This window comes from Fusarium oxysporum, chromosome II, assembly GCF_013085055.1.
Source record: "Fusarium oxysporum Fo47 chromosome II, complete sequence".
Classification (NCBI taxonomy): Eukaryota; Fungi; Ascomycota; class Sordariomycetes; order Hypocreales; family Nectriaceae; genus Fusarium; species Fusarium oxysporum.
The window spans coordinates 5,370,423-5,396,464 of NC_072841.1; the positions used below are offsets into that span (position 1 = coordinate 5,370,423).

Below are 26,042 nucleotides of genomic sequence, written 5' to 3' on the forward strand. Positions count from 1 at the left end.
TAGATCTCAACCTACTTCTCTCCCAATCTCCAATGCACGGGTAGCCATTAGGCAAGGCATTGAGCAGGTTAGCCAGGAGGTAGCACTTCATCCGGCTTTTATGTGGCCACTATTCATGTACGCTGTCGAAACGACTGATGGCGCAGAGTTAGATTGGGCGCTGGAAACTTTGAATAGTATATCGGATTCCTGGTGGAATTCTAGAGTCCTCACAGATCTTGCAACTGGCGTGGGCAAAGAGCAATCGAAGAGGAGAGAGAGGGTGTCGATTCAACGTATTTCTGTTTGGAAAGGTTTGGGACTGTGCCTCCATATATGTAAATCGACTATATGATTACTCCTAAAATACACGGTTTACCAAGATTTCATCCAATGTGTCACGTTCAAGCCATCAGGTAAACCCTCGCTTCGTAAGGTCCAAGTACCGACTTCGCAATAACGCCAGCGTAGTTGGTCATTGAAGGCTGCATCGACCCAAGTGAACCTCCCTCAACTTTCGGCAGAGCAACTTCCGATTGAGACAGGTTTGCAACCGTCATTGCTATAGCACCAGTCTTTGGGTCTGTTTTTATGAAAGCCAGTAAATCCTGATGCTCATTCACAGGAATAAATGTTCCATATACAAAGAGTGACGAATATTTCCTTCGAATCTTAAGTATTTCTCGCCAGTACTCGAGAACAGTGTTTTTGTTTCCAAGTTGAGTAGAGACATTTATCTCGCGATAGTTGTCAAAAACAGGCATCCACGGCACTGCACCACTGTTGGTAAAACCTGTGTTGGGCGTGTTATCCCATTGCATTGGAACTCGGGCATGATCTCTCGCGACACGCTGTAGATCCTTGGTGGCTTCTTTGATGGCAGCAGGATTGTGGTTCGTGCAGTCACGAATGTCTCGGATTTAATTAACGGATCGCACGCACTTGTATTCATTCGCTGACCAAGACTCGGGTCCGTTGATCAGGCCAATCTCCTGGCCTTGATACAGAAATAGTGTCCCTGTCATAGTTGCAAGAAGACTTGCCAGCATTTTGGCGACTTGTTCTCTGAACTCTGGTAGATCTGATCCGAAACGAGATACCGATCTACCTTGGTCGTGATTCTCGAGGAAGACGGTTGTCCAAGCCCCTGTTGTCTCTGGAAGTTTCTGCCACTTGGTCAAGCAACGCTTGAAGTCGTTGTCGAACGGAATGGGTAGAAACCGATTACCTGGTGTCTGGCCTAGGTTTACTGTGTCGAAGTTGAAGACCATATCAATCTCCTGAGGGCCAGGCTGGGAGTTAGGTGAGATGTACTTCCACATGTCCTCCAGGTCTGGCGTGTTAGGCAGTTCTCCCACAGTCATGATATCATAGGGCGCCAGCACTTGCTTCATTTCGTAGAGATATTCGTGGATACGAGGACCATTCGCATAATGACAAACAGCTGTTTGCGTCTCTTGATCCGGCTCGACGATCGGGGCATCTGGTAGACCAGATACTTTAGAGAACTTGTTGTCTGTATCAACTCGAAATCCGTCTACTCCACGGTCGAACCAGAACTTGATCGCGTTGTCGTAGATTTCGCGGCGACAGGCTTCGTTCTCCCAGTTTAGATCTGGCTGCCCAGAAGCATAAACATGGATATAATATTCTTGAGTCGTGTCGTCGAACGTCCAGGCAGGTTTTGTGAACTGACTTCGCCAGTTATTAGGTCTGCACTTATTGCCGTTTCCATCGACCTTTGGCTACCTCCAAAAGTACTAATCTTGCTTTGGGTTCGTAAGAGAGGATCGTAAGTCGATAAACCAAGGGTGTTGATTGGAGGTGTGATTGATAACCAAGTCGAAGATGACTCGCATTCCTCTGTCATGAATCTCTTGTATAAGGCGCTGGCAATCTTCGAGAGCTCCATAGGACTCATGGATATCTTGGAAGTCAGATATATCATAGCCCATATCGACCTGGGGACTTTTGTAGTGTGGCGAAACCAAGATAATGTCGACGCCGAGGGTCTTGGATATAGTCAAGCTTGGAGATAATACCGGGAATATCGCCAATGCCATCACCATTGGTGTCTTTGAAGGATGCAGGGTAGATTTGGTAGACGACACGTTGCTTCCACCAGATTGGCTCCTGGTGACAAGCGTTTATAGTCATGGTGACGTACAATGAAATGGCTTGGTAGCACATGACTTAGGGTCACGTTGTTTGACTGGGCATTGTTTACTTTATGTATGCTGGTTTGTTCGATATTATATGGCGTTATCATAATGCCATTATGACTGTGCATCCGAGCGAGGCGACAGTCCATTGCCACAAATCACAATATCGCTAGCAATCTACCCAATGAAGAGTTCAAACGAAGACTCTGTCCAGCCAAGCGACGAGCGGCAAGAGGGTTTCCTCAGAGTATCATCGGTTGCTCGCTTAGATCGCTTAATGGTCCAAGAATTTCCGGTTATAGTTAAGCATAATCGTCACCTCGGCTACGTCGGCTAATCTTCCTTGTCCGGCTTAGCCCTCGTAATTGACCTTTCCCCAGACCCCATGGGGATTTCCCCAACTACGCTGATCGGCTAGGGCTGACAACGTTGCTATGAGTATGATTGTCCTTTTATGAAAACCTCGAGATACACCTTGAAGGATTTTTATTCACAACAATACAGACATTCTTCTCAGTCTACCTCCTCAAAGCCTGTCTACTCGATCAACTCGATTAACCACGATGACCTTCTAGGCTACCAAACCGCCGAAGAAAGTGCAGACCTCAAAGAAGGAATCGACCACTGCGAATCTACAAAAGGCACCGTCCAAGATGACCTTCATGAAGCTCAACTCGTAGCTGAGGAAGAACGTGGCACTACGTTTCTTAAATCGGTCAAACAGCATCGAGCTGCCGTTGCTTGGTCCGTCCTCCTCTCGACTGCAATCATCATGGAGGGATATGACATGAAACTCTTGGATCCCTCAATGCCCAGCCAGCTTTTACGAAGCGGTATGGACATCAGCTTTTGAGTGGTGACTATCAGATCACGGCTGCATGGCAAGCTGGGTTGTCCAATGGTGCCTCGTTTGGATCTCTTATTGGGCTGTACTTGAACGGCCATGTCTCAGAGCGTCTGGGTTTCCAGAAGGCGTTGCTACTCTCTCTTTCTCTTATGACAGCAGCTGTTTTCATTCCATTCTTTGCCCCCAGTGTCGAGGTCCTCTTGGTTGGACAGATATGCCAGGGTATTCATTGGGGTGTCTTTAAGACTTTGACGACGGCTTATGCTGCCGAGGTCTGCCCTGTTCACCTTCGTGGGTATCTCACAACCTATGTGAATGTATGCTGGGTATGTGGTTATTGACCCTTGGACTATTTAGAATTGCTAATAATATGGGGACAGGTCATCGGACAGTTTCTTTCTGTTGGAGTGTTACGCGCAATGGCCGATCGAACCGACGAGTAGGCATACAGGATTCCTTTCGCCATTCAATGGATCTGGCCCGGTCCTCTTATTATTGCCACATCGTTTGCCCCTGAATCCCCTTGGTGGTGCGTTCGCAAGGGGCGTATTGCCGACGCAAAAGCCAACCTCGGTCGTCTTGTCGATTCTCGAACCACTTCGGCCAAAAGCCTTGATAATATGGTGAATCTGATGGAAGTTACCGTGAACCAAGAACGAGAAGCCAGGACAGGACAGCATTACCTTGACTGCTTCCGTGGTGTTAACCGCTGTCGAGCCATAATTGCATACTGTACCTGTGGAACCCAGATCTTATCTGGCACTGGATTGTAAACAAACGCAACATACTTCTACCACCAAGCAGGACTTCCAACTACTCAAGCCTTCAACATGAGTCTCATCTAATATGCTCTTGGGATTATTGGATTCTGGGTTTCGTGGTTGATGCTTCCATATTTCGGACAACGAACCATGTATGTCTGGGGACTGGCTGGTCTTGACATTAGTCTCTTAGTCATGGGAGGACTCGGCACGAGACCAAGGGCTTCTGCTATAGGCTAGACTATCGGAAGTGTGCTGATTCTGTATGCCCTTGTTTATAACGTCACTGTTGGCCCTATTTGTTATGCTCTTATGTCGAAGGTTCCTGCGTCCAAGCTTCGAAGCAAGACAGTTATTCTAGTAGGAATGACGTACAACATTCTCAACATTCTCAACATTCTCAACATTCTCAACATTCTCAACATTATCAGCAATGTCATCACACCTTACATGCTCAACCCAGGTGCTTGGGCTTAGGGAGCCAAGACAGGTTTCTTCTTTGCTGGGACTTGTATCCTGTCTTTTTTCTTTACGGTGTGCTGTATCCCGGAAACAAAAGATTATACCTATGCGGAGCTGAATATTCAGTTTCAGAGATGTATAGAGGCTTGGAAGATCGCTGAGGAGAAGGTCACTTCGGATGCTGAGGGCTAGGTTAAATAGCATCACCAAAATTAAGAATTCAATAAATAACTAACACTTAAGTGTATTAACATATAAAATATTACAGGCTAATACTAATATATTTAATAAACTTCTATTCTGATTGCCTTATAAAATAAAATTATCTTTTCTTTCTCTACTTAACCCTTTATATTATCTTTAACCTAAGAGGTATTATTAAACTTATGTTTACCTTAAAGTTTTAAGTCTATAATTAAAAGCCTATTATTAATAATTAAAGTCTTAAATATAAAATTATTATTATATAATTAAATCCTAATTTAGTAAAAGCAAATTATTATATATAATTATTATATTAAAGTAAAATTTATAACTTAAATAACCATAGTTAAAATAAGCTTAAAGGAAATTATAATTAAACTTTATATTAAAGATGCATCTTGTAATAAGTAAGCTTATTAACCAGAGATATTAAACCTAGTTAAATATTATAATCTTTAACTTAATTTTAAAGAATAATTAAGATATAATATATAATATAAGCATTGTTAATACTTAAAGATTAAAGCTATTACTATTTTTTTTAAAATATAATAAGATATAAGTAATATAAGTCTTTAAAGGAATATATAAGATTTAAAGTAATAAATAATTTAATAAGCTCCAACAATTAAGTGGAAAATCCGCCAAGTCCAAGATGCGTGCAGGCCGCAATGATACCTAGATCCCTGTGCAAACCCTTGCAAATATCACACCGCATGCCCTGGCGGAGTCACCTATGTCATGACCTTAGATAGATCCACATAGGATATCGACAAGTCGCTGCGGAGAGCTTACCCCCGTCTGGCGGGAAATTGTGATATTTATAACCAGGCCTACATACTGCTACTTTAATGGAAAGAAGACGACCTCGGCACCCAGACGGAGATTGGCAAGCTGTGGAAAGTCTCGAAGCTTCACGGAAGACGAGTTCGAGTTCAGCATCAGGGAAAATTGCGGCCACGGAGTGAGCCAGCAGCTCAGAAGGCGTTGAGAGAGGGCAAGGAGCGCGTAGAGGATTATCGCAGCAAGTATTTAGATAAATAAGTGACTTTCTTCCGGGAATAAATCGCACATTTAACCCATGATCGCTGCTCCGTATTGCGGTAAAAAAAAGAAAAAGGCATCTAGCACTTCACAGGAAGCGCCTTCTCGCTCGTCGCTTTCTTAGCCAAAGCAACCTCCGCGTTACGCCGACGGACAAGGCCTGGGAGCTTCCTCCCGCCTGCATAAACCCACTTGGGCAGCTCCTGAGAAATCACAGTGTTGGGCTTCTCACCCTTATTGAGACGCTTCAGGAGCTGCGACCCCTCGGCGGCACCGCAACCAAGGTTGAAGGACCAACTAACCAGGGCCCCGAATTGGTTCTTGTTGAGGGTGACTTTGCTGCTGACCATTTGGGCGATGCATTTCTCGAATTTCTATCATGATGTTAGGACCAGTTGTCTGAGATGTCAAGATGGAAATGAAGATAAACTTACTCTCATGTCATCCGCGAGAAGCTTCTTGCCGTTGGCCTTTGAAAGGGGAATTGCATATTTAACATCAGTGCACTTGGAGTTCGAGCAGAGATGGCCGTAGCCTACGGTAGGATAACCAGCAGCGTCCTTGTCTATCGTAACTGATTAGTATGCCTTACAGTCCCAAAAGCAAGACATCACTGACAGATATGGGGAACGAAACCCTCAAACTCGCCAATCAGGTCCACGGTAGCCTGGTTAGACGATGGCGCAGAGCAACCTCCGCCGCACTTGGGCTTGATGTATCCACTAGAGCCTGTCTTGACGTAGTAGTCCGAGACATAGCAGCCATCTGAGATTTTATCCCAGATGGTATTCCCGCTGATGTTGGTGCCCTCGGTCTGGCAGGTGATTTTAACATCGGTGCCCTTCTTCAATACCTTCTTGACCGCATAGCTGGTGCCTGGGCCAGAGCGGCACTTAACATCGTTGCCGGTGATGGGGTATGCGGCTGCAAGGGAGGCCGTGAGGGTAGAAAGGGCAAAGAGAGCGAACTTCATGGCGAGCAATGTTCTGTAGAGGGGAAGTTGAAGAGGGTTGAAGGATGTTGATGAGTATTCGTTCAAGCTTAAGAAGGTAGTATATGCCCTTTATGTACCCAAGTCTTAACGCTGTGTGATAGGGTAAGGCAGACATGAACAACCAACCCTCATTTCCATCTGCATGCTGAAATTACCGGTCATCCTTCCATAAGAAGCTTTCCCCTTTGAGTAGCTGAAGAACATAATAGCCAGCGTTCTAGACTCTTTCTTGCATACTAAGACGGGAAAACTAGTATGCCGATTTATAAATTTGGTCTTACCCTATGCCGTTCGACTAGATTAGGAAGCTACTCAATTGCCTCGACGGGATCGCGGTTGATGTGGGTATCGGTGAAACACCTCGGAGATGGAACCTGAGTAGGAAAGGCTTGGAACTTTTTTCCTGTGCGGACAGAAGCTGAATGAAGATCCCTCGCTATTCCAAACAGCATGTACTTCGGAGCCAATAGGCTCATGGGGCCACATGAATATAAAACCCCTGAGATACGTCCGTAACCTTGCGGAAATTTCCGTCAGGCATAAAAAGAGTCGCTCTGGATGTGGAGAGATGATCGATTGAGGCGCTTATCTGCAAGGGATAATTAGCTCTGTGACATGGTGAAGGGGCTGATCCTTGAGTTTGGCCATACTAGTTGCTTACTGAATGCTACGTGAAGCCCGGTAGTTAAGTTCCCAAGGCATGATTGGTCACGTCATATTGCGGCTAATACGGTTATTCAGGGCTGAGGCAGGGGCCAGTACAAAACTCCTGGGCTGAGAGTTGCGCATAAATGAGACATAATAATACTACCCTGAAGGACCTTAGCCTTGGGCCTGAAGAAGATAATGGAAATCAACAGCAGAGGAAATGAAAATGATTTTACGCCGAAACAGATATGCCATGAGCGGTTTAAGCTACAGGGATCTTTTACCAGTCACAGCCACATGTAATGTATTCTAAGTATTTCGGCCATTTAAAATCTAAATTCTATCGAACTTCCTCCGTAGCTGAACCGCTTCACATCACCGTGGTAACTAATCCGTAAGCGCATGCGTCTCTACCTGCTCTTATGCGCAGAGTTCATCAAGGGCTTGCGGTCTGGGCTGGGGCTGTTAGAGTTCGTTTTGATGTAGAGCAGGGTGGGTGCTCTGCAAGGCCTAGGGCAAAGAGGCTAAACGCAGTTATAGGGCTTGGGAAGTCATTATTAGAAGAGGCACGGTCGTTTCGGCAGAGCTTTGCACTAGATTTGGGCGATGGTGGTTATAGGGTCGGCGCTTTTGAGGGATTCGTAGGACCATATGCACGTGCCGGCCTTCACATAGCTCATGGTGTGTCTTCCTTGAGGGGGATCGATGAGCTTCCCCGAGTAGTCAGTAATGCCTATACCAGGGCTGATGGCATTCCATTACCATCTGTCATGTGTAAGCTGCTTCGTCATACCCATAGGATCAGCCTAAGTCATGCCTTCATTAGTGCTCTCTGTGAAAAAAGTGTAACGTCTTCCTTGCAAAAGAAATGTTGATCTTCTTTATCTTCTTCCCACTCGGGAGGCATTACCGCCGTTTGGCTATAGGCGCTGTGGTTCCACTTCAGGAACAGTTAGATGGTGCTTTCGTTAGCCATGGGCGTGAGGTTTCCCTAAGTGCCATCTCCCTTTCCGACCATCTATCTCTCAGAGGGCATCCCAGTGGGTGGGGCTCTCATTGTGGCTGTTGGTGATCTTGGTATGCTTGTAGAATAGCTTGAAGTCCCCATAGTCTTAATTCTTGTGCGGCTGACCCTCGGAAAATGCGAGGATGCGGCGTGTAGTTGTAGTAACTACAGCAGGGATCTAAACGAATGGAAACCAACCCCACTTGGAAGCTTGTCCGTGTTGCCCATGTTGGAGCTGCGGAAAAGGATGAAGCTTTATGGTAGGGTATTTGATTCTTGGCTAGGTCATTGATATGGGCAAAGACGGTGTAAGCCGTAAGTAGCACCAAGCGCAAAAGTCTGATGGAGCCGTTGAAACTGAATATTGCTTTTGCCATAATGATGAAATTGCACTTCCCACTTGACGAGAATCATCAGGAGCAATGGATATTGTTCGTTACATGGATATATGATATTATAAATGATTGGAATGGACAATAGAATCCTCAGAAACTTCTTATTAAAGGATTCGGGTAAATACTGACAACTGATTGACTTAAGAATTTACTGCCGACAACACTAACAGGTTTGAAGAGATTAACCGTATGCTCGAGAATACTCCTTCACGAGAGAACACCGCAATTCTTGTCATATCCCGTTGATCACATGTAGATCAATTGAATGACATCCTTCCAAATGCTAAGTGGTCACGCTCAGATTAACGAATAGACGTCCTTCCCAATGTAGACAAGGCTGTGCAGATGATCATGACCCCTGTTTTTCGTTTTATCCACTGGAATAAAATGCCGCGATCATCCTGCACGGTGAAACAGTTAAAGAGGAAAGCGGTCCTATACTTGTTCAGGATACCTCCGCGGCAGCTGAAAAAAGAGCTAATACAGAGTCGGCAAGAGCTGTTTCTAAAGCCTTGAGCACTGCCACATTGTGGAATACTGGGGATGCCGTCTTTGGCCCAGAACCCTTTCGAGGAGGTCCTTCAATTTCAATATGCAGGCCGCCAGAAAGCTTCCAATAAATGTTAATTGAATGGAAGAATGAATTGCTCCGTCTTACAGACAGGGGTTCTCAAACTGTCTGTCTTTCTTTTCATTTCGATCGTCAGTTGTTTGTGGTTGTATTTTCCTTTAGCTGAAGAGGTGATTGGTTTTGGCTCTCATTTCTATAAATTGAGCAATCGTCAAGATCACATTCGGTCTCAATACCATCAGCAGTCATTTCTTGAATACCTCTGAAAATGAAGTTTATAACTTTGTGCGCCTATGCGCTCGCATTCTTTTCCACTGGAGTTCATTCTTACCCCGTGACCAGCGACAACCTGAACTGCCGCTCCGGTCCAGGCACGGCCTTTGCAATTAAGAAATCTTACAAAAAGGGCCAGGACGTTACTATTACCTGCCAAACTCAGGGGGACAAAGTCGAGGGAAATTCCATCTGGGATAAGACGTCTGACGGCTGCTATGTTGCCGACAAATACGTCAAAACCGGAAAGGACGGCTACGTCAAGGGCAAATGCACCAATGTCCCCAAGCCCTCCAAGAATAAGAAAATCCCAGGCCCTAGGGTCAACGACTATCCCTACAAGAACAGCTGCGGCCCAGCGGACAAATGGCTATACTTCAAGTGCCAATGCACCAGCTTCGTGGCATGGCGTGTGAATGAGCGCCTGGGCATTAAGTTCCACAACAAGTACAAAGGGAAGGCATGGGGTAATGGTAATCAGTGGGATGAGGCTGCCAGAGCGAGTGGTGTGAGGGTTGATAACAAGCCTGTGCCTGGCTGTATTGCTCAGACAAATGCCGGGAAATCCGGACATGTTGCTTGGGTTTCTGCTGTCGATGGGGATATGGTTTTTGTTGAAGAGTATAACTGGAACAATTACAGGGCTTATGGAACGCGCAAGGTCCACAAGAGCAAGTTTAATTACATTCATCTAAAGGTCTAAGGCTTCTGGTTGATGTCTTCAGCAATGAAGAGAGATATGGGGTTGGGAGAAGTGAAATTGGGATGTCAGGAATTCCAAGGTCGACAATATTATTCTAAGACAGATGTATAGTTTGAAATTGTATTGCAACATTTAATCAAAGGGTAGTTAAAGATTGAAGTGAACCTGTGGTAGAGATCTAGTGAACTCTTTCGATATAAGAATAGGTATAAAGGATTATATAAATCTGCAAGCACTAGATTAAAAAAGTGGCATTTACGACTAAATTTAAAATATTTATGTATCTAGTAATACCTTTTAGCCTTATTAATATATTAGTAATATTTTAGGAAATAATTAATAATATACTTTAATAATATCTTAATATCTTTATAATATATTATCTTGATAACATTTTAATCTTCTTAAAGAATAAAAAGAAATACTAAGTATATATTTATAAGGTTTTAAAAATATTATAACTTAAACTATTTTGCTAGCTATAATATATCTTTATAAAGGTATTTTTTAAATAAATATTAACATTTTAAAGAATAATCCTAACTCGAGATGGTTTGTTTTAATGGCAGGAGTCTTGGTTAGCATGAATAGGGGTATTTAGTTTCTCCTCTCTCGTAATCTGGTACCCAACCCCACATCTTGACTTTACTCCCCTATCTAACATATCTGAGGCTGATGAGAAGATCTCGAGACACAGGTCCGGCCGCCTCTAAGATACTAAAAAGGAGGTTAATACTTGTTGTCTTTTTGTTACTTCTACTATCTGTTTTAGTAAGCTCCACAGTCCATACTAGCTATCAAGCTGAAGATTAAATTAGAATTATTAACATTTCTTAATATAGGCTGTTTTTAATAGATATCTATTAGTTAAATATTAACATCCTGCTTAAAATATTTTTAATAAACTCAGAAGGATTTTATCTCATCGTCAAGGGTTGCTAATAGTTTTCGACTCTTAACTATAGCATCTGCCTCCTGTGTTTTCCAAGCTTTATATTTGCAAACCTACTTACTTATATCAGCAGTTTCTTAAAGAACGGCACTTAAATAAGTATTTTAATTATCGGTTCGAGCCCTTAATTTCTTACATGGTGTAACAGCAGACTGCAGAACTATAAAGGTCTCCCTTACCGAGTAGGTATGCACGCTTAGCTTTCTTCTCTTAGCTCTTAACTACTAAATTCTAAGCTTGGGTAAGTACTCCGGCTTAAAGTTTTCTTCCCTGGCCTTATGACTATGCTTAGTGCTATAGTCTGTTGGCTTTTGTGTTATTAGGTATCCTACTTCTATAGGTAGCTAGGTGAATACTCTAAGATATTGCCAGGCGGGAAGTTGGCTGATAAGCTTGTATCCGGCATTTTAATTACTGATTAGTAGTATATAAAGGAGAATTTAGTATGGGAAAGAGGTGGACTTCAAACTTCTGTAGTAAATGGACTGTTGTACTGTTAATATTTCCAAAGTTGACGCCTCTTTTCTCAGGCCCGATTAGGGCAGAATTAGATAGATATACTGACTTGATTTGGAGTTCCATGTCCATTAAAGCCGTGTTGGCTCGGACTTTCGGATTGACAAAGCCATAATATGGATGCCACCTGCTGCATGCGCGCATAGAAACCTTCCCTTTTCTTTAGAAGATGTATAAGAGGAATATTCTAGGTAGCCACTGCAACCAGAGCCCATCTTGGAGCGCCTACAAGCCTCTAACAGCAGTGAGATTTATTCCAAATACCTTACTACCTTCTTGAACCATTTACTTTTATTTAGTATAACAAGGTCTCTAAGTGTAAGCATGTCCACATCTATAATCTTGATCCTATGCTTCGCATTAGCTCCCCCATTTGATCCAGCAACTACTAGATCTAACCAGTCCCAGTCATCTGAAGTGATCTGCCAGTCACACTTGTCTTCGCAACCGCAGATGCCACGGCTTCGATCAGAGTCTTTTTCATGCTAGGGACATTCTCACGCGCCGAGAAAAAGCAACCGTCGAAAATAATACTGCAGTCATTACCAATGCTGTAAGACGTTCCTTTGCACTGAAGACCCTCATCGTCCTCATTAATGTGGCTGAAAGCAGCCTCGGGCGTCCAGTCTGCGACCTCAGAATTGGTGCCCTGCACGCGCACCTGGATCTCCTCTTTGGACATGCCATAGTCGGTTACCACTTGGAAGCCAGTGGCAGGCGCGGTGGCAGGCGCGGGTGGCGGGTCATCTGGCTGATGGAAGCAAATGTAGGCGCTGGTACAAGCTGTTCCATCCGGAAGGTCGAAAGCCGGCTTGCCATGCTCGGCCCAGCACTTGAATTCGTTTCCAAAGGTATGCTTTGCATCGCCTGCATAGCTCTTGGACTCTTCCCAGTCTTTGATAGCTGGATTGATTGCGACCTGGAAAGTGTCGCCGTTGGAGAATGTGGTGGAAACGCCACTTGATCTGCATGGGTACAAACCGTCCCAAGGCACGTTTGCAATCATGTCTGGCTGTACCCATTTGGTGTCACCGCCACCTAGGTTGTAATAATAAGCCTTTATTAATAATATTATATTAGGTAGTAATAATAATTTATAATTAGGAATAGTTTATAAAGTTAAAATATATAATTAAGTTAATTAAATTAATAATATAAATATTTTATTATAAGAATTAAGGGCTATTATAAGGTAAAGGATAGGGAAGTAAGAGAGAAAAAAAAGGGAAAAAGTAAATTAAGAAAAAAAAGTTTTAATATTTAAGGAAAAACTATAAATATTAGTAGATTAAGGCTAGCTTAGTAATTAGTAATAAATTAAATTAGGTTATAAAATAATATAATAAGAGAAATATAAGTTAAAAATAAATATAATTAGATAATACTTAGGTTTTATTTTTTATAAAAGTTATATTAAAATAAAAATAAATATTTTTTTCCCCTTATTATTAGCCTTATATAAGGCCATTAAGCTTTTTAACTTTTCTATAAAGGCTTAAATAATTAAACCCTTATAGCAGGCTATTATTATAGAATCTAAAATTATATAAGGTTTATCTGCCTTAATAGTATAATTACTACCTTAACTAGGTAGTATTAATACTAATTACCTCTTAGCAGTTAGGTTACCCTTCTTTTTATATCCTACCTAGAGGATTACTTTTTAATTAACCTTTATAATATACTATGCCTAATTTATTTATTATACTTTTAAAAAATAAATATATTAGATTTTTTCCCCTTATTTATATTAATAATATATTAATATTTAGCTAATTTATTAAGTTTATTATATATTATATTTTATAACCTATTTAACCCTCCTTATATTACTAATACTAATATTATAACTTTAAGTCTTTAACTTTAGGTAATAAAACTTATATAAAACTTAATATATTTTCTTTCTATAAAACCCTATAATTACCCCTTTTTTATTTTTATTAAGGTTTAATCTTCTTTAATACCTTCTTAGCCTATTATTAAATAGCCTTAAGCTACTTATTATATAAGCTGCCTAGGTAAAAAGCCTTAATAAATTCTCTTTCCCTTTAACTTAAATTTACCTCTCTAAATTATTATAACCCTAGTAGTTATATTATATATACCCTATAAAAACTCTATATAAGGCATTAGCCATAAGAGACCTACCTAACTTATATTAACTAACTAATACTATTATTATATTAAAATAATAAATATTAAAATAAAATACGCCAGGAATACTATGCACTAAGAATAATTTATCCCTAAGACTTATTATTCCTTATATAATTACTTTAAATATAAAATATATTTATTAATACTTTTATAAAACTTAGCTTACTAGCTATTAATAAAGCATCTTTATATTAATAAGCCTAATATATATTACTTAATTATTAAGAAATATAATACTTTGTATTATTTAGTATTATACCCTATATTATCTGCAAATATAAACCTAGTATAGACTAGTTTACCTATTTAGAAACCTAACTATTATATAAATAACTTTTCTTTTAACTTATAAAATAGCTTTATCTTATAATTAAGAAAGCCTTTATTAAGTAGCTAATAATAAGGCTATAAAAGTAAAAAGATCTTATAACTAAAGATTACTAATTTAATATAATTAATATTATCCTTTTTTCCTTAGTTTATTTTAATTTCTATTATTATATTATAAAGCTTATTATAATTTTCTTTCTTAATAGCTTACTTAATTTTATAAGTTATATTATAACCTTTTATAAGATAATACTTATTAGGATTAAATACTTATAGGCTTCTTTTAATAGGTGTTATAATAATAAAGCTATAATACTCTTAGTAGTTATAATTAGAAGGAGAAGTTAAATTAAATTACTTACTAATAAGTTTATAATATAGCTTTTATTATATAGCCTCTAGCTAACCTAAGAAGTAAAAGTATAATAAATAATTTAAGTATAGTATTTATAAGGGTTAGTAAAAAAGTAGGTATATAATTAAGACCTTACTTTTTAATATTAAAAACTAATTTAAATTATCTTAGCCTTTAAAGTAGGTTATAAAAAGAAGATTAGGGCTAGCTAAAAAGTAAATAAGGCTTTCTACCTAGGTTATATATAGCTAGGTTTAGGCTATAATTAAGGTAGCTAATTATAATAATATTAACTTAATAAAGCTTTGCCTACTAAGGGGTGAGAAATATTTAAATTATATTATACTTTAGAGATACTTAAATATAGCTTTTAAGGCTAACTTATGAACTTAAAAAAAATAAATAAAATATTAGTAGCTATAATTAATATTAATAAGTATAACTAGAAGTTAGTTTAAGGAATATATTTATAAGTTTATACTTAATTTCTTACTTAGTTTAGGTCTAATTAACCTTTAAGAGAAAGTATAATAAATAAACTAGGCATAATATTCCTTTAGGTAAGATAAAGGAAAAAGGTTAACCTAGCTGCTAAGAGCTAGTATTAATACTATTTAATTAAACTAGTAATTATATTATTAAGGTAGATAAACCTTATCTAATTTTAAATTCTATGATAATAGCCTGCTATAGGGGTCTTATTATTTAAGCCTTTATAGAAAAGTTAAAAAAGCTTAATAGCCTTATATAAGGCTAATAATAAGGGAAAAAAATAAAAAATAAAATAAAAATAAAAATAAAAAATAAAATATTTTTATTTATTTTATAATTATTTTATATAATTTATAAATAATATTTATATATTAAAAGAGAAAAAAAGAGATTTTTATAGCCTAACTAGTGGTGTAATCTTAGTAAAAAATTCCTTAAGATGAATTTTGCATAGATGTTAACTTGGCCTTCCGTACTACCCCGCTTTCCTTTTCCAAATCACGTGCCATTCTAGCGGCGCGCTCCAAATATGCCCACCTAACTACATGGCCGCAGACAGATTGAATATGTTGCTTTCCCTATCATATCATCGGCGACTTGTAGCGCAACTCGCGTAATTACCCGAATGAGCACCATGCCTCCCATGTTACACTTCGTTCGACGTGCCTTCGATCCCGGCCTTCCCTCGAGCGAATTCTCCAATCAATGGAAGCATCCAAGCGACGTCTTCTCCGTGCTCCTGATTCTCGGCGGTGACGTTGTTGCTCGCGCACTCGCACAGTTGGTAGGATCGCGCTTTACGCCGGTCGCGTTCTCGTTTGGTACGAGCGTGTTCAATTGCACCTTGTCTTTCATGCGTGCGAACCAGCTAACGAATGGCCTCTGCCGTCCCTTTAGGTTGGGTTGCTTACGCGATAACCGCTGTTGTTTCAGCTATCGGCGAGAACAAGCTGATGCCACCCGCCGACTTCTCATGCATGGTCATTAACGGCGAAACCGGATATACTCGCGACAACCACAGCTGGATCATTGGCCGCATGGTGCGGGACTTCGAGACGTGGATGGACCAGCAACCACTGGCAGGAGGGCTGCCAGCTCTGCCACCGGGCCCAAGTCCGAATCCGGTCCAGACTTGTGTTGAGGATATCATTGAGCTGAAATGGGAGGAGCTGAGAGAACGCGCGAAGAAAAAGGAGCAACCAGAACCGGAGCGGCCGCCCAAGGCCGGACTTTGTGTTTCCGTCTATAAAGCACAGGAAGCCACCAAGGGCTATCCCGGATATGACGCTCCGTATATCGCCGGTTTTCTCACCTGTATCGTCCAGCTTGGTGTGGCAGCCATACCGTGCGGTATCTTCGGCGACTGGAGCATTCTTGTGGTAACGGCTGCCGGTATCGTCTTGTCCTTCGCTTCTGGGGCTTTACCCCAGTGGTCAAAGGAGAAGTGGGCGTGCCGCATCGACACGGAAAAGACGTTTGTGTTGACCCGTGGAAATGGTAGCCAACACGCCATCGTGATCCAAGGTGCGGGCGTCGGTTTGGATCTCGAGGATCTCTCTGCCGCCGACACCGGTGCGTTTGCCGACCGGGGAACTAGACTGATCGTCATCGCACTTGGCTTCTTATGGATACTCCTTCTTATCACCGCGTCGGGAATCAGGGAGAATACATGGTTCCTCCTCGCAGTTGGCGGCATGGGCATCCTTCAGAATATATACGTCGCTGGCACGAGTCGTCCTCCCGAGGCGTTTGGCGTGCCCCTTGAGTTTGTGGAGGTCATGGGCAACCCTAAGGTCATGGACACTCTATTCAAAGTTGAGGAGCGTTATCCCCGCCTAGGTAAAAGCATGTTGCCCATCTTTTTCACGGGAGAATTGCGTGAGAATGAACAAAAAAAATGGGACAATTACGAGAAGATCGCCAAGGAGATAAAGGAGAAAGCGAAGAGAGAAAAAGAACCGAAGAAGGAGGAAGTGTCCAACAACTTCTCCAAACACCAACAGGCTTCTAATTCCGGTTCACGCAAGTAAATCTGCCAATGAGACTCAGTTCGTTTAGAGTTCTACGGTGATTGTGAATGTAGGCTGGACCCAACTCATTTCCTAGCTTTATGGCCCTCTCTTTTTTTTATTGCATATATCTACAGATATGATATGATAATTTTCCAATATGCCTGATGGCTGATAGCCCGATTAAACCATTTTGTTTGCATATATGGATAGGCTGTGGTGGCAGCGAGAATGACAGCACTGCGGATATTGGGTCGCATACTGGCCACACAGCGCAGCCGAAGTCGCAGAGATAGCTGTGCACAAGTCTGTTTGTCTACCGCGCGAGCTGTGAGAAGTAACGTCATAGCTAGGTACGTGACTAGGTACTCGACTAGGTATTTGACTCCATGCTGTTCCATGGTCCGTTTTGGGACCGTCAATTCATGCAATGCCGACGAAGTCGAGAATTTCACAAATGCCACATGGGCAGGCTTGGTAGCCGTGCTGTTCCTTGACCATGAAGCTCCCCGCCGCCGTCCAATGGGCCTAGTTGGCAAAGGGGAAAATAGTAAGTATGGCAGATGGCTGATATCTACAAAATGTCTAAGCGTACGGTCATATGGCTAGGCGAAGAGAACGGAGACAAAGGTGTGATTAAAGGATGTTTGCATCGCTTATAAAATCGCCGTTTACCTCTGTGGCGGATGACTTCGGGCTATTCGAGGGCTCTTAGAACTTGGGGTGTCTATTTACATGGCACCGCATATGATGTCTTGCAAATAGTGGCGATGCCAGGCGTAGCTCGACTTTTAAACCGAACCTGGTTTCGCAAAGTATCGGCCTTCTAGGAGGCCGTCGTCTCCCCCGACGTTAAAGTCATATATAGAAGCCTAGAACTTCTACTTAAGGAGCTCTTCCGACTTACCCATGCCGTCGTTGAAGTTGAAACTGCTGCCTTCAGATACGCGCACTCTATAGCCAAAAGGACAGTCTAGTTCGACACTCTATCTAGTCTAACATACCTGTGGCGGCTGCGGCGACCTAACTGCCTATAATCAAGGTACTACGGAATTTTGTTGGCCTATGTGATGCAAGCCCTTTAATAACTTCACGCTACGAAAGAAATTAAGTTAATCTACGCGTTCATCAGATTTGAGAGTCCGCAGGGCAACCCAAACATCGAGCTCGACTACGAATTACCAGTCTGCACAGTTTAGATAAATACACCTAGGGCTATTATCTAGAACTCCCGCTGACTTGACATCTTTACGGCTGTGAGGGGCAACAAGACGTGCAAGTATGACCTGCCAACGTAGGTCCCTGACATTTCGACATGTTTTTTAGATCTACGCGCGGCCGACGATGGCGCCAGACTTCAACATGGCATTTAACGCTTCATGGGGCCTGTCGCACACCAAGGAAGGCGCAGGAGGTACGGAGATTCTTATTGTTAAGGGCAAGATCATTGGCACGATTATATGGTTCTCCCCGGTAAGTTTCGACCGCAAGTTCTTTCGGCAGGAGCCTTGGGGTACAACGGCTATGCTAGAGTACAAAATCCACGCCATAGTAATATAGAGATATATCTCGGCATTCAGGGTGTCGTGACCCCCGAAGAAAAGACAAGAGCTACTGGGATGCTATAACACATTAGTCTGTACTCTTCTTGCTGACAGAGCATTCGGTCACGAACAAGGGCTAGGGTATAGCATAGACAGAATCATCCGGGTATGCAAGAATAAAGACAAGATCTAAGGGCATTCAACAAAGCTAGGCCATAATATAATAATAGTAATTATATAATTCTAAAGAAATTGGGAGATTGGGGTCTTATTATCCAGCAGAAACGGTTATTTCTTTGCAATAATTACAATATAGGTCTTATGCCGAAGACAGGGCATAAGGGTAACTTGATATGTTTACTGCATGGGTTAAGGGTTCCTTGCGTTTGAAGGCTAAGCCGCGTTAGTGAGGAGAGGTATTGGATTATCTCGAAATACTATTTAGACAGGAAGATGAATTCTAATTAAACCTATATTCAGTCTTCCAATATCATGGGCAGCAACCTACTGCCTGATGCTAGTTATGGTCATTTATGAACATCGTGGATCTTGCCTTATTTCTATCCTCATTCTAATAAGAAAAATGGTTACCTTCAGGAGGACGAGGCATTTACTAAGTTACTCTGCTAAATAGTTTCTCCGAGCTACTGTTATTTGTCGTATAGAAGAGTAGTGAGCGTTTTGCTGATAAGCGGCGATACCACCCAGGTACCCAGAAATCTACCATCAAATCACGATAAGCCATAGGATTAAGGTTTCTTCTGCCTCCGTCATCTGGAGTGCATAAAGGGATTGTCAAGTGGCTTATATCGCCATCATCTCGTTATAAATATATCTTAAACCCTAAATCTAATTAAGTTGTACTTCTGAAGTGTTACTCTTCTATAAGACAGAAAATATCAGGAAGGTGGCTCCGGCTAGGGTTACATGCATTGAATAAGACCTTGACCACGACTTCACGGAGAATTGATGGTATGGAAATAAACTCTAATGTTTATGGCTAATCATGCTCCTTATAGCCACTCTTTCTACCGAAAGGCAATTGCTCTACCCTCCTGTGATTAAAATCTTACTCCTTGTTAGATATAGAATATGTTAAAAAACTGGGAATCCCTCTTATCTTTAGGATTCAGACTATTAGTCTGAAAGTCCTAGATAAAATTATCTTGAGATATAAACCCGAGAAAAACTCTTATCTTAATCAAAAGAATAATAAAGTTATATAAAAATATACTTTTTACCTAGTACTACTGCGCAATATAAATTACAGAATAAAGACAGGCAAGTAATTTTAATAATTTAGCAGATACCAGAAAGTAAGAAGACATGTCTCGCGCCCCGAGCATTAAGTGCACAGCCGGAGCACCTAAAGGCAATCAAGATAAAGTTATGGGCTAATAGAACTCTGATCTGTACTACTGTAGATAAGTAAGCCCCGTTAAAAGCCACCGTCACATAAAATAGTTTCGGTAAATTCCTCTATAAACTTGTACCGGGTCAGGACGGGAAATGGCCACGGAAAATTCGTCATCATGATGCTCTCTGCGCACGAGCTCGTTTCTTTTCGGAGCAGCCATCTAAGCAAATCCGCGACAACATTCATATCTCTTAAACCCCCGAGGTCAAGCTTGTTTCGGCACCTGCCCTCCACATACTTATTTAGTGATTCTCACCTCACACTACTGCATAAATTAAGACCTTTTGCATTTCATATTTCAGAAATCGATTTATACACGAAACTGTTTTCTGCCTAGCGCCATCAGAGAGACATTATGTTCTAGACCATGGCAACTACACAGTTTCATCGGGCTATCAGATCTCTCGAGGGATATACAGGAAACTGCCGCAGGGAACATGATGTGATGTGTCCATGGCCGGATTACCCCCACGCAATGCAAATATACAAGCAGCTTTGCCATGGCCGCGATATACTTGGCGTGCACAGATTGCGTCTTTTACCACCATGCCTGATTAACACCTATCGTGCCCGTCTGAGAAAGCGGATGAAAAAGCTTAACGCGGCATTAAGAGGGTTACATAAAAAGATTCACAGCATGAAGGAGATGGAGGATAACGAAAAGCTGGGATTCTTGTTTAAGAAAAGGCTTAAGAGGAGGCTGTTTAAATGGGGGATTCCGGAAACAAGAAAAGAGTTGGCCTTATCGCAGAAGATAGCCGAGGACATGATCAACGTCATCGAACACCTGACATGTGCAATGGATTTAATCCACTGCTTTGTGGAAAGTCAATTCAAGAAGAAACGGAAACAAATTGGTTTGGTTGGTAAAGTAAATGAGATACTGATTAGTGTTGACGAGAAGATTGAAAGTATTATGCAAAGGGAATTAATAGAGCAGCATAATAGTTCTAATGCAATGGCATAACCTTAAAATAATATGTAATCATTTAAGCCCTTATTATTTATAAAATATAAATAATAAACTTAATATATTTAATAAACGAGCGCTGCACTTAACCTATATGTTACAGCTTGGTCCACTATATGCTCCTATAAGCAGCTATATGCACTACTATAGTGTGTTATACCCACTTTCCCTGCACACCCAATTTCCATGCACTACCCCTAAATATCATAATAACTTTAACATATAATATCTTACTTAATTTATATGCAATTAAATAGCGCAAAATTAATTCATAATCTACTCATATCGGCGACTATGATAGTGTTGTTCATTTCCAGGATTATCTTTTTTCAGCTTCCCTTTTGCACTTCTTTCCTAACCTTTATTATTAACCTCTCGCGACTTATAAATCTTATTAAGCTCGGGATAATAGGCCTGCGGGGATTAAATAACTCTTTGTTAAGGTTGTGGCATTTATGAATTTATCTTAAGCCATAAATATAATAATTTCTGCTTTTCTATAGTGTTTTCAGCATTCTTATAATCTAGCTTATTGGCCGTCTTTATACTAAGACGACAGAGGTCTCTTTTATACCTAGATTGCCTAGGTTTTAACTTATTTAACTATTATAATAGCTTAGGTTTGTTCTTTAACGTGTATAATATAGCCTGTAATAATACTCTTTAGTATTAAAGTATAGATAGGGAAGATTATTAGTTTAGCGGCTTTAAGATTATAATAACTTGTTCTAATACCTAATTAATATTAATTAAATGTATTTCAATACTGCAAAAACCACCTTATATATTCCTTATAGTAATTACTTTATATCTAGGTGTTTTATATTTACAAGAAGTATTATTTATAAACTAGGACAGAAGTACTAAAGCCGGTATATTATTTTATAAGTTAATAAAAGGTGGTCTTAACTAGGCTAAAAATACTAATACTGAATAGTTAAGTAATACATAATAAATACAATAGCAAATAAAGAAGCTATACTTTATAGAATAAAGCTAGAAACTGGAATTAAAGTCGCGATGTTTAATGGGAAAGGGATTAAAATGGGCGCCGCAATAGTCCGTGGGCTTAATATCGGGCTAAACGGTGCCATCCTCGTCCTACTCGCGATAGCTGTTTTCTACTAAGATCCTCAATTATAGGTCAGTGCCGTTGAACTGGCCGGCCTCGTCGCCAATGGCTATTGCAGGAGCGTCGGCCATGGAGGTATTGTTAGAATTTACGTCAGGGAGTTTTTAGTGGCGAAAGTTTAGAAGTTCTCTGATGTACTCACACCATGACTAATCTAAGAGTGGGTCCGCGATGTATTTGTGCCTTATGACTGTCAAGGAGATATTCATAACATATACTGGCTAATCTCTTCACTGGTGACCCCCTGAGCTAGCTTAACCTATGCACCAGGTTTGGTCTTCACTATATTCCTTTGTACACTCTGCTTGCCATTTCCATTTATCAGCATCAATAGACTCCCAGTTAATCATTTCTTTCACTGGGCATATGTCGACTGCGAACAGGTACTCCACACTCACAACATTTTGTTCTTCGCCTATCCGATGCACGAGACAACCCAGTGGGAGATCCACATCGTTCTCGATGATAAGAATGACTTCACTTAGTCCACAGACGTGCGCATAATCCTCCTCACTGCGCAGTGTAGCATTAAATGAGTCTTCCAAGCTCGTCGACTTCCTCACCCATATCACAAGTCCTCGCTTTTTGTCTTCTGGCATGAGAGGTGTGGCAAAGGATAGGAGATACCCTGGGAGGCAGACGCGAAGTCCATGCGCATTTTCGTCCCACCTGGCAATTCTTGTTGTTCCTTCACCCCGCCATCGCCATACTGGATTGGATAATGGCTCGAGGAATGTTCGAGGTGCCCATCGGTATCCCGGAAACTGCAGTCTGGCACAAGATAAGAAAAACAACGTTGAAGGCATCTCTGAAAGAATCCGCCAAAACTCTCGCATTCTTTCTTCAATTGTACTAAATTGCAAAATCCTCGAGGGATCGAGGCTGAGGCTAGAGGCAAGACAGAATGGCTCATCCTTTTGTTTGCTAGTAGTTCGGAACCGTAGGGACTGTGCCATCCAGAGGAAAGTGAACAGGAACGAGTCGTCTTCGAAGTATGGCCTCGCACGGCGCCGGAAGAACAACATGCATGCTTGATCCGACGTGTTGCGAAATGAGGGTTCGCGAAGTCCTTGCGTTAATGAATCGATCGTTTCCCTCCAAAGGTCTAAGGGTCCTTCCTTGAACTGGAAATACAGTCGATCCTTTGCCAGAGCTGCTTCCTGGAACGTCCAAAGTCGCCGAGACCATCCGCTTAGCCCTACGCGCAGGCAAAGCTCCTGCCACCTGGTGCTCAAACTGACACTTGTCAACTCCAGATCGATGACCAGAACAACCTCCGCTTCCTTGAATGTCCTCCCTATGGCCTCGAGAGCCAATCTTCGATTCGAATTGACAGGCACGCAAAGAGTGTCTATCCAGATGAGCATTTGGTCGCCCGCTGATCCGGTCCGTAGATTGGAATGCCCTTCGACACTGGATGGCCTGTCGGCATGACCTCCGACTTGAATCCTGTTGCACATTTCTCGTAAACGCTGTAATTGACACCTGGGCAATGCGTTGACCTTCTCATTCCCGAGACCATCTGACCAGACATGTGAGATACAGACATAAGGTAAGGAACCTCTAGCGACATCGACAACCTCCAACGTTGCATGAGCGGAAATCATGGCGGCTGGAATGCCATCATTCTGGAGGATCCGGTCTATGCTAGTGACATCCACCATAACGAAATCACATCCACAGTCGCCGTTGACGTGTCTCGTTTGGTATACTCCTTCCTCAATCTGATACGCTACACACGTATGATCGGAGCATTGCGAGTGGTCCCTAACAGGCCCCTTGCGCTGCAACATACTTGCGTACAGCACGTTTTCAACGTCAAGATGATCCTCTAAAAGCGCAACACTGCTTCTGCACCAACCAGAACTCTGGAGTTTTAGGCGAAGAAGCTTGCTCTTCAGTTGACTGAATCCCTGGAACGCTTGCTTCATGTCTTGAGAGATGCCGTTCGCGGTCTCGTCGAAAAAGTCTCGGGCCATAGATCTGATCGCATTTTGCAGTGTTTGGCCAAGAACTAAAACTTACAGCGCAATCTCGTCCGACAGCGATGAAGAATGTAAGCCTCCAGCTCCTGCACAGCAAGATGCAAAATCTACGGCTTCAGCAAGTATTGCCAATGCATTTGCGAGCCGATTTTTCCGTTCGCCTAGCGGGAATGATTGGTCCCGACTCGCCATCTCTTTGAGATAAGCAGGTAAATGTTGTGTAGTGAGATAAATTACAGTCCCCTCTGGATAATTGATCTCTGTGCTGAAACGAGGGGTTGTGAAGTCGCTGAAGTTGGTAACGACATCATATGTTCGCATAATATCGACCAAAAGCGCCGTCCATAACCATGCCTGATGAAAGGCCATCTCGAATTCTTCATCCTCTTCCAGTTCATCACCGCGTAGTAGATAATGCAACCCATTATGATTCACTCGTGTCCAGCCCATTCTTTCGGGATACCTATGGAATCCATGGCCGTCGTACATCATCCCGAGCCATGGGACCTTTGGCAATGGGCATTCTGGGTCTACTGGTATTGGAAGGTGATCCATCTCGTCGACTTCATCGGCAGCTTATCAACGATAGTAGCTAGGGTGTCGATCTTGGAACGTATGTTGTTTCTATGCTTAAGAGCGGCTACAATAATCGCTTAAAACGGTCTACGAGTTTGGACTACCGACAGGCTAGGGTTGGGTGGCCATTTATGTTTCCTCTAATCCGGGTGGCTCTTGTTCAGCCATGCGCCCCAACCGAATCTATTGGCTGAAACTGTTAGGTTCTGTGTACTGTGGCTGAACGCGATCAAGGACCTAGACTCGCATCGACGCTGAGGAATTGACGGAGCTGCCTGAATGAGGTTAAATGGATGAAATGCATGAAGAGAGAACTCAGGTATACCCACTACTCTCAATTTGGAACTCCGGGGAGAAAATAGAGTATAGGGTTAGGTGCTATCATAAGAAACTACCGTAAATTTCGTTTTATCATAAGTTTTCATAAAGCTATCGCAGAGTGGTTCGCACGACGTGGCTTGATGACGACTCGGTAGGTTTCGCACGGCCCCACTTGGCGTTCTTCATGTGATCTTTATGAGGACCCGTGAGTGGTGGCATGGATATCATCGTCACATGTTAAAAAGACACTTGTCTACCTTTATCACAGTTATCCCACAGCCTGGCGCAAGCCTCCACCTCCGTACCTGTTGCACATACAGCTATGATGGGTGAGCGTATTAAGATGTGGAGCAGAATGTTTTGATATTATTGGTTGTCGACTTGATTCTTTGATCAGTGTGTGACGGAGGGGTTATTTCAATTGCCCCTCCTTCTCTGCATTTAAGAATAATAATATGTGTTGCACTTAGCGTGCTTAAAGGGTGAAGGTGAATCTGATAAGCAGCAGTAAAAATGTGTTGATTGATTGTTTAGTAATTTCTTGTGCAGGGTATTCTATCCCGCAGAGTTACTTAAAGCATATTGCTAGATTACTAATACAGTTACTTCCTGAGGCCGTGAAGATCATGCCTACCCTGTGACAACGTGATAAAAGGAAAGTGGAGCCCACACTCAGCCGCAAATCTAAAGTACGTAGCCCCACACCACCCATGCCGTAGCCGAAGTGCATTCTACCCCCTGTGTGTTCGTCAGTGTATTACAGAATTACAAGGGTCTAGAAGAAATATCTCTAATTCTTTAAGAAAATATAGCCTCTTATAACTATAATGATTAATTTGATATTATTCTAGTTAATACTAGCTTATTTTTAATAATTTTTCCTTTTTTAAGTAGCTATTTTATAGATATTCTTACGACTAGACCCCACAGCTCTCGCAACCTTAGCCGATGCTGGATTTGAAGCCATTCCCGCTTATCAAAAACAGATGTCAAAAAATTCGACTGGGCCAGTAACCTTAGGACAGTTCCGCCCATATTGCTCCCAGAAAGGTTTGCATGTCATCCAACGCACCAGTCCTGCTCATTATTCAGAAGCGTTACGTTATCAATCAGTTCCCCTTCGACCATTTCCCTGACCCAAGGCGAAGTGAACTCGTCAAGGAAAGTGTCACTCCCTTTAAATTGTACATTCTTTGTGTTTACCAAGCACAGAAAACGTGAGTACCGCACGCCC

General features: G+C 41.8%; 7 protein-coding genes across 7 annotated transcripts; 3 read left to right on the forward strand and 4 right to left on the reverse strand.

Moving 5' to 3' along the window:
* Positions 1 to 383: 383 nt before the first annotated feature.
* FOBCDRAFT_237457 (maltase malt) lies at positions 384 to 2,290 on the reverse strand (the record flags this gene model as incomplete). The annotated part of the gene is made up of 5 exons (XM_059610148.1): positions 384 to 830; positions 918 to 1,674; positions 1,741 to 1,906; positions 1,983 to 2,112; positions 2,147 to 2,290. The coding sequence occupies 5 exons, from the start codon at positions 2,288 to 2,290 to the stop codon at positions 384 to 386; spliced, it is 1,644 nt and encodes a 547-aa protein (XP_059464301.1).
* Positions 2,291 to 2,595: 305 nt separating this feature from the next.
* Positions 2,596 to 4,226, forward strand: FOBCDRAFT_270223 (major facilitator superfamily domain-containing protein; the record flags this gene model as incomplete). The annotated part of the gene is made up of 4 exons (XM_054703559.1): positions 2,596 to 2,974; positions 3,028 to 3,314; positions 3,369 to 3,427; positions 4,001 to 4,226. The coding sequence occupies 4 exons, from the start codon at positions 2,596 to 2,598 to the stop codon at positions 4,224 to 4,226; spliced, it is 951 nt and encodes a 316-aa protein (XP_054559534.1).
* Positions 4,227 to 5,434: 1,208 nt separating this feature from the next.
* Positions 5,435 to 6,469, reverse strand: FOBCDRAFT_316390 (lysozyme-like domain-containing protein). Its single transcript, XM_031175028.3, has 3 exons — positions 6,078 to 6,469; positions 5,894 to 6,024; positions 5,435 to 5,833 (listed from the first exon to the last, which is right to left on the reverse strand). Exons 1-3 carry the CDS (start codon positions 6,430 to 6,432, stop codon positions 5,540 to 5,542), a joined length of 780 nt encoding a protein of 259 aa, XP_031051813.2. The 5' UTR covers positions 6,433 to 6,469; the 3' UTR covers positions 5,435 to 5,539.
* Positions 6,470 to 9,341: 2,872 nt separating this feature from the next.
* On the forward strand, positions 9,342 to 10,049 carry FOBCDRAFT_177868 (CHAP domain-containing protein; the record flags this gene model as incomplete). The annotated part of the gene is made up of 1 exon (XM_031175029.2): positions 9,342 to 10,049. One exon carries the CDS (start codon positions 9,342 to 9,344, stop codon positions 10,047 to 10,049), a length of 708 nt encoding a protein of 235 aa, XP_031051814.2.
* A 1,895-nt stretch (positions 10,050 to 11,944) lies between these two features.
* FOBCDRAFT_118100 (uncharacterized protein) lies at positions 11,945 to 12,532 on the reverse strand (the record flags this gene model as incomplete). The annotated part of the gene is made up of 1 exon (XM_054703560.2): positions 11,945 to 12,532. A coding segment is annotated over one exon (588 nt), but the record flags the coding sequence as incomplete, so codon positions are not given.
* A 2,893-nt stretch (positions 12,533 to 15,425) lies between these two features.
* Positions 15,426 to 17,044, forward strand: FOBCDRAFT_216473 (uncharacterized protein). Its single transcript, XM_054703561.2, has 2 exons — positions 15,426 to 15,675; positions 15,752 to 17,044. Exons 1-2 carry the CDS (start codon positions 15,480 to 15,482, stop codon positions 16,882 to 16,884), a joined length of 1,329 nt encoding a protein of 442 aa, XP_054559536.2. The 5' UTR covers positions 15,426 to 15,479; the 3' UTR covers positions 16,885 to 17,044.
* A 5,136-nt stretch (positions 17,045 to 22,180) lies between these two features.
* FOBCDRAFT_197845 (uncharacterized protein) lies at positions 22,181 to 24,466 on the reverse strand (the record flags this gene model as incomplete). Its single annotated transcript, XM_054703562.2, has 2 exons — positions 22,181 to 23,909; positions 23,952 to 24,466. 2 exons carry the CDS (start codon positions 24,464 to 24,466, stop codon positions 22,181 to 22,183), a joined length of 2,244 nt encoding a protein of 747 aa, XP_054559537.2.
* Positions 24,467 to 26,042: the final 1,576 nt, after the last annotated feature.

Coding starts and splice junctions, on each gene's coding strand:
- FOBCDRAFT_316390 (XM_031175028.3), bottom strand. CDS start 6,432: ATGAAGTTCGCTCTCTTTGCCCTTTCTACCCTCACGGCCTCCCTTGCA. Junction 6,025..6,077: donor GGGTTTCGTTCCCCATATCT/GTCAGTGATGTC, acceptor CAGTTACGATAG/ACAAGGACGCTGCTGGTTAT. Junction 5,834..5,893: donor TTCTCGCGGATGACATGAGA/GTAAGTTTATCT, acceptor ACATCATGATAG/AAATTCGAGAAATGCATCGC.
- FOBCDRAFT_216473 (XM_054703561.2), top strand. CDS start 15,480: ATGAGCACCATGCCTCCCATGTTACACTTCGTTCGACGTGCCTTCGAT. Junction 15,676..15,751: donor GCCGGTCGCGTTCTCGTTTG/GTACGAGCGTGT, acceptor CCGTCCCTTTAG/GTTGGGTTGCTTACGCGATA.